Source organism: Rhagoletis pomonella, unplaced genomic scaffold (assembly GCF_013731165.1).
Source record: "Rhagoletis pomonella isolate Grant_MI unplaced genomic scaffold, Rhpom_1.0 Rhpom_scaffold_00011, whole genome shotgun sequence".
Taxonomy (NCBI): Eukaryota; Metazoa; Arthropoda; class Insecta; order Diptera; family Tephritidae; genus Rhagoletis; species Rhagoletis pomonella.
The window spans coordinates 661,394-669,058 of NW_023458565.1; the positions used below are offsets into that span (position 1 = coordinate 661,394).

Consider the following 7,665-nt stretch of genomic DNA (forward strand, 5'->3'; position numbering starts at 1 on the left):
AAAATGTCGAGGGCATTTCATTGTCTAAAAAGGCAAATGGGAGATTCCATGGGAAAGTGAACGTCCGGCAAAAATCATTTTCTTTATAATTCTAACAAACGTGTGGATAAGACATTTGTAAAAATCTTGAATCAACCAAAAAATAACAAATTAAAGCTTGAAATGCATTTTTATAACCCTTTTTTACGTTTTAAAATCAAATTCTAATTATTCTTTAAATTTTAACCAAAAAAAATCAACAAGTTGTAATCGTCGCAAAACGGTTTTAACTATTCTCTGTGTTCGAACGTCCTACTGTAATTTACAGTGTTTTTTATCTTTCGAGTTTAACCAATAAATATAAGAGATAACAATTAATATTTGAGTTTTATTTTTTCGCTTAAATAAAATTATTATTATTTGATTTTTATTTTTTCTATCAAATATACATAATGATTATTTACCAATTTTTATTTTTTCTCTCACAGATAATAATTATTATTGTTACTTGCTAAGTGATTAGTAAAAAAACTTATATTTAAAAAAAAGTAAAATTTATTGCGTTTTAAAATTTGCCCGCGTATCCGTTAAAGAGGTAGCGACATCCTAGCAAAAGGAATAAGTCCCAAAATTTTGAGGTAAAAATTTCAGTTGGTTGGGTCTGTATAGCCTTTTAAATTTTATAGCTCCAAACGAAATGCTTTTCTGGCAACACTGCCGACCGGGCCGAGTCTCACTACAACTCACTCAACACTGCACATTTTTTTAAGTAATTTACCTCAACGAGATTTGAAAATTATTTCAATATTTTCTTACATTTTTCAAGTTCATAGATTTTTTTTTCAATAAGTACAAATTCAAGTGAAAAAGATTAAAATTTATTAATTGTCGAAAAATTAAACGTATTTACCAAACAAAGAATTCATTTTATCTATCTAAATCTAAATTCGTGCGTCCCATCGCAAAAAATTTATTGCAAAATAGGTTATCCAAAGATGGAGGTTGAGAAAAAGTTGTCGTTGCGCTCCACGTCGAAGACGAATTGCGTGTCGAAGACAGCATTTAACCAAACGAAAGCTGGTAAATGCCAACGTCCTAGCGGACCGCTTCATCGCAATCCATATTTGAATTTTCTACGCGAATTTCGTCAGCGCAATTGCGGTCTCTCAGCTGTGGAAATCATAAGACGCGGCGCTAAGGAATGGAATAATATGGCAAAAGAGAGCAAATTGCGGTATATTGAAGAGGTTAGTATGAGAATTTTTTGCGCTGTCAATGATGTTCAATCTTAAGTATTTACCTTAGGCTTTTTATGCACCCAAGAAAAGAAAACTACCGCTACCGCCGCCACAGAAGCAGCAGCAGCAGCAGCAGCAGCAGCTACAGCAGCAGCAGTGGCAGCAGCAGCAGCGGCAGCAGCAGCAGCGGCAGCAGCAGCAACAGCAGCAGCAATTGATAAAGCCGACACAAATGCGGGTCGTGTCATATGCGAAAGACTGCGGCCCTGTGTGCCCTAGGGCAAATGATGGTTGTAAAAAACGCCGCAAGAGGCGAATGGCTAAATGTGGACGCAAAAGGCGGCCAAAGATGAGTTGCGCCAAGAAACGACGACCGAGGCGCCGTGCTTGTCGAAGGAAGAAGAGGCGAAGTTGCAGAGTCTAGTGGTGGCGCATCTATTAGACAAATTTCGGGAAAATGAAAATATTTGCGATGAATTATTAGGTACTTATACATATGTGGTTCGTGAAGAGTCTGCAGTACGCACTTTTTAAGGCGACTACTAATTGTAAAGTTTGTATGTAAATAAAAGTAAATATATGTATGTATATTTTCTAGAAAATTTAGTTTCGATTTGGAGAGCATTTCTAGGTGAGAGAATTGATTTCACGTTTGGAAAACTGCAACGGTATTGTGGAAGCATAAATAAATTTATTGGATGTATTAGGGTGTATTCGAGCAACAATTAATTCGGCAGTGTTATTTTTGGGGAAAGAGCGAAAGTTTTGACGATTATCAGCCTGATCATGAATATTCGGCGAAAAATTTCTTTCAACCAAATGGTTCACTTTATCATGAATGTGGGACAATTTTGGATGAACGGTATCTCACATAGAACAATATTTTGATAATCACTTGCTCATCACTAGCAAATCAAGGCTGGTATTGTGACTTGCGAATCGAGCAATTTTCATCAAGCGGCTTCGCATGTCACAATGCCCCCCTGATATCCTTATCCTGATAATAAACCTCAAAAGGTACATTTTATATACAGTTTTGTTTCCTGTCTTTTGCTGTTATAAAGATACATGTGGTTTTAAGTGGTCTTTAACGTTACATGCTAAAGATAACGTCACACATACGGAAAACTTGGCGAATCCTGTAAAGCTTAAAATTAAACTATTTTATTATTTTAATAATGATCAAGGATCAAAGAAACCATAATAATACTAGCAGACCCGGCTAAAATTTTTTTTTTTGTAATGAAACATTTTGGTCCAACATTTTCACCAACAGTCCACGTTCATGATTTTCAGTGACGCATTTGTCTTCTAATATTTTGGTTTGGTGGTTGTCAGAAGTTATATTTCCATTGCCGTCTTAAATAACCTACCAAAAGTGTATGGGCATACAAAGATACGTAATAGTTTCAATGCATTTGAAAGGCGCCACGCCCCCTTTTCAAAGAGCCCCAATTTTCTCTAAGAGTATGGGATGAACACTCCCAGAGATATGCATTATGGCGATATACGAAAAAAATCGCATACCCATGGAGAAAAATTGCGGTTATTGGAAAAGGGGGCGTGGCACCTCCCATACAAAGCGAATTCTTCATACTGCATATCCCGGAAATTGTTCATGGAAGAAGATTCGAACAAGGACGAATAGGTAGTTTTTTGAAGCTGCTAAAGTTAGAAAGACGAAATTTGAGAATGTTATCGAGTTTATGTAAGTTCTTAACATATAATGTTTTCAAAAACAAATATTGCGAAATTTCAAGGATAAAATTATCAATACTTACCAGTCCTTATACACTAAAAAATTGAATCTGATTAAAATCTGCAGAATTTCCTCTTTAATTTGATACCCATACTTCTTCTCTAAGCACATTTCACTGAATTTTTAAATCATTTTGGAATTACTGACGTCATAGTGAAAAACTAAAAACGCAATATTACTAAATTTGGCCCATGGTTTCGCGAATATATTGATTTTTGTTTGTAAAATTTACTATCGTAAAATTTACTATGTATGTATAATGGAGCTAGACCTTTATAAAAAATTATTATTTAGTAAATATAAAACGAAATATAGCCAATACTGCTTAGGATTGCCATCAGTGCAAATTACAAATCCCGGTATTATTTGCCAGCAATTCTTGGAAATCTAATTCTTCTAGGAAATCGAATTAAACAATTTTTTACGAAATTTTGTTGTATTTTGTTTTTTTAATATTGCACATTTTAATTCAGTGTCACTCGATTGGTACTTCTGAAAAAAAAATAAAAAAATAGGACGACCATTTTTTTGTAGTCACACGATTGGTACAATACATTCTATTAAGAGATAAATATTAAAAAGGCAAAACATGCCGAAAAGGCAATATAGTCAAAAAAGGCAAAAAAAAAGACAAAATTAAAATTAAAATTTTTAGTCAAGACATACACGAAAAGTGTGAGTCTTTAGTTTGTTTACAGATACTACTAAGCAGAAAAAATAGGCAACACTGGTAATAACAAAATCGCGCCCATTTTGTGAAACGACGGAACACAAATTTCGAAGGCGAATTACCGCCATTAATTTAAATTAAAATTTCCACAATTGTGTTCTCATAAGTCCTGATTCCAGCGGAAATATACCATACAAGTTTTTTAGATAATATTTTTTTTGCTGACAAAAAAAAAATGAACAGAAATGTCCGAACGCTAGGATTTGCCCATATGGTATCACAGCGCCGCTATGTATTTTTGGATTATGTGAGGGAATTGCTCTGCCTTCGAGTTGATTCAAGCTAAACTAAGTATTTTTTCTTTACAAATACTTTTTGTGAAAACTGATTTCCTTAAATAACAATTAGGCCAAATATCTAAAAAAAAACGAGTCTTTAGCAATATATGTATGTGTATTTGTGTAATTTAGTGATGCAAGCAGATTTCCATGTCCTTCGGTGGAAAATCTGTTTGCAACAAACCTTCAACTCAACGACAGCACAAATAGTTTAATTTATTGCGTTGCGAAAATTTTCCACTTTTCAATTACACCCATTAAACATCATTATTTTATATGAACCCTTCATAACTTATTAGGTAATGAAATATGACAAGTGCCAGAGGGAAGAAGTAGTTATGCGCGCAAATAGAAGCATACGCACAGGCGCTTAAACTACTTTACGCATGCATACGGGTACGTAGTAGGTACATAAGTGTGTGTATGAGTGTGCTTCCAAGTACGAATGCACGCCACACTGATACAGATATCGTACACAGCAAGGAGCTTGCTGCAAATGAAGTTTGAGAATGTAAATTACCAGCTCATCGCATATTTCACTAAATTGTCATAAATTATATGCAACCAGAAGCAGCCACCAAAACTTGTGAGAAAACTTGTAATTTTGTGTGCAGAGAAACCACCCAATGCCGCTAAATAGAATATGTTTATACATAGACCAAGAAAAAAAAAACCTTGCATTGCATCCAAGTCTATGAATGGTGTGAATTTTTCGAAAAAAAAATATATGTATAGAAAACATATTTCCAAGGCTCAAAAGTTCGCACACGCTTCGCGCTGTACTTATGAACATAAAGCTTTCACAAATTTTTGCATAATATTTCATGGCTTGAGAAAATTATCAGCACCGAAGGCAGTTGGTCTGCAGTGTGAAATGTATATTTTATCTACTTAATTGCTTTTAGTTTACTTTATATTTTTTTTTTTGTTTAGTTAAAAGCTGCACTTGCATCAAAACTTTTTCTTGAATTAATTTTTTTTAATGTTACTTTAAAAACAGTAAATGTTTGGCAGTAGCGAGGCTGTTTGTTTCCACACGTTTGCGGCTTGATAAGCTGTTGTTGTCGGGCAAGCACTATAACGGTATGAAAATATCACCAAATAAAACCGTTTTCAAACTAAATATGGCACTTCAACTAACCTAAATGCAATCCCAAATTTGAATCCATATAACAACGAGTATAACAACAAATGGCGGTCGATGTAGAGGGTCGTACTACCATTCCGTGGCACGAAATTATAGAAAACGGGTTTTTAAAAACAGCTACCGCCCCAAGCAATGGCAAACGTCCGAGTGTATTTTTGCCTTGAAAAAGCTTCCCATAAAACCCATCCTCCCTTCAGATGCGACGTAAAACTGTAGGTTTCTCCATTTGTGTAACAACACGGCGACACATATCACAAATTACGTATAGTCGCCAAATATTTTTTTAGTATTATAACACAAATGATATTTAACCCTGGAAAATACCTCAAGGAACCTATAACGTTTTCAATGATGCGGCATTTTCATTCGGTTCGACCGACCCACCGCAGTCTGTTAAAGTAGCCTCCAAAACGACTTCGATATATCCTCCCAGCAATGGGTTGCGCGCTGGGTTTGGTACCCGCTCCGTAAAAGCACCACCAGTGAAGAAACAAAATAAAGCTTCCGATGAGACCCCTCCTTTTGATGGCGACCACGGAGGAGAAGGACAAAGAGTTCAAGAATAGCTTCTATGAGCGCTTGGAAGGCACATACGAGCGCTATCCCAGCCATGATATCAAAATCGTGCTTGGCGACTTCAATACACCGGTGGGTAAGGAAGGGATCATTGGAACCACCGTCGGAAAATTCAGCTCCCACATCGAAACGTCCGATAGCGGACTGAAGCTGATCCGGGTTCCGAAACATGGTAGTATGCAGTACTAGGTTCAAGCATAAAAAGATCCTTCGGGCTACGTGGCTGTCTCCAGATCTAAACGCAAAGAACGCTCAACGTCGAACTGGACTCTCCCGCCTGCTCTCAGTGCGCACTCTTCAACAAACCGACATATGCGAGCAGTGGAATCGACGAAGAACTAGTCAGATTTCAGCGAGCTCGAAATAAGCTGCTGAGAAACAGGATGGCACCTGCTGACCAACGCTGCGATCGAGCGCAACGCGCGCTACGTGGCACCGATATAGGGAACTGAAGAGGGAAGCGCGGTGTATTTGCCGCAAGAGCTTTAAATGCTGGCCGACAAGAAAAGTGCACGAAAATTTTACCAAAGAGTTATACGACTCACGGAAAGTTTCAAGACCAGGGCGAACTCCATCCATGGCGACCTAATGACCGATGTCCAGAACGTACTTAAATTATTGAATGAACACATTTCTACCCTACTGAATAGTAGCAGCACGAAAAGTTGTGGGCAAGACGAACTGGAGCCCATGTTCCTCCTGACTATGATGAGGTACGAACCGCGGGATCAGCGTTCTAAGCCATAGGTTACAAGGTCTTATCGAGTGTATTGTATGAAAGACTAAAACCCACCGTCAAAGAACTGATTGGTCCTTATCAGTGTGGCTTTAGACCTGGCAAATCCACCATATATCAGGTATTCACAATACGCCGAATATTGGAAAAGACCCGCGAGAATAGCGTTGACACCCACCATCTTTTTGCCGATTTCAAAACCGCTTTCGACAGCACTAAAAGAAGTTATCTATACGCCGTGATGTCGGAATTTGACATCCCCGCGAAACTGATACGGCTGTGTAAAACTATGTTGAGCAATACCACCGGCTCCGCCAGAATTGGAAAATACTTCCAATAGCCGTTTGCTAAGCAATTCAGAAGTAAAGTCCATTCTCGACACACGAAAACCATACTCTGGCGCGGAGGCATGGACAATGAGAACATCTGATGAGGCGAATCTTGCAGTAGTCGAGAGACAGATTTTGTGGAAGATTTCCGGGCCGTTACACATTGGCGATGGCGTGTTCCGCAGACGATGAGCCGTATGAGATGTATGAGCTTTACAACGACATGGACATAGTGCAGCGAATTAAAATACAGCGGCTCGCTGGCTTGGCTATGTCGTACGAATGGACACCGATGTTCCAGCTCTGAAAGTATTCAACCCTGAACGACTGGCGTGCTTTGTTGAACTTGGCCAAAATCGCTTAGGTGGTTACAGCGTCCTGTATGAAGAAGAAGAAGAGTGTTATTACAATTTTTGTGATTCTATCTTTTGTATAATATTGCAGAATATGTGTTAATGTACAATATTTGTCAGATAAACAAGAATAAATTACAAGAAGACCTCTTTTCGTGTAGTAGATTAAATTTTGGATAGGGATAGGAAAATGTAAGATTGAAGACCTAGAATTAAAACAGTTTATAAATCAAAAGATTTCGAGAAAGCTTATAAGCGGAATGCCTGCTAATATTTCGGGCAAAATAGCGTCATTAATATCCGAAAAGCATAGGAAGATGCTGTTGTATAAAACGTATTTCAACGCAAGAATCCATATTATTTCATAATTTTTCCCTATTCGAAGAGGTCCGCACTACCGCCCGATAGGACAAAGGATCCGTTCGTGTTCCGAGTTAATTCCGAAAACACGCTATTTTCTAATAGCGGTCGCCAAGTGCATAAAATAAATGAATTCAAAATTTCAGATATTTTCCACAAGCATTAGACAATTTTCACAAA

The 7,665-nt window shown here is 37.4% G+C and overlaps 1 protein-coding gene across 1 annotated transcript; it reads left to right on the top strand.

Moving 5' to 3' along the window:
• The first annotated feature begins 840 nt into the window (after positions 1 to 840).
• On the top strand, positions 841 to 7,259 carry LOC118747093. Its single transcript, XM_036481084.1, has 3 exons — positions 841 to 1,226; positions 1,285 to 1,352; positions 7,217 to 7,259. The coding sequence occupies exons 1-3, from the start codon at positions 975 to 977 to the stop codon at positions 7,257 to 7,259; spliced, it is 363 nt and encodes a 120-aa protein (XP_036336977.1). The 5' UTR covers positions 841 to 974.
• The last annotated feature ends 406 nt before the right edge of the window (positions 7,260 to 7,665 follow it).

What these genes read in the sequence shown, in the direction of transcription:
- LOC118747093 (XM_036481084.1), top strand. Translation starts at nt 975, where the DNA reads ATGGAGGTTGAGAAAAAGTTGTCGTTGCGCTCCACGTCGAAGACGAAT. An exon ending in AATTGCGGTATATTGAAGAG is followed by an intron (nt 1,227 to 1,284) that starts GTTAGTATGAGA and finishes TATTTACCTTAG; the next exon opens with GCTTTTTATGCACCCAAGAA. An exon ending in AAGCAGCAGCAGCAGCAGCA is followed by an intron (nt 1,353 to 7,216) that starts GCAGCAGCTACA and finishes ATAATATTGCAG; the next exon opens with AATATGTGTTAATGTACAAT.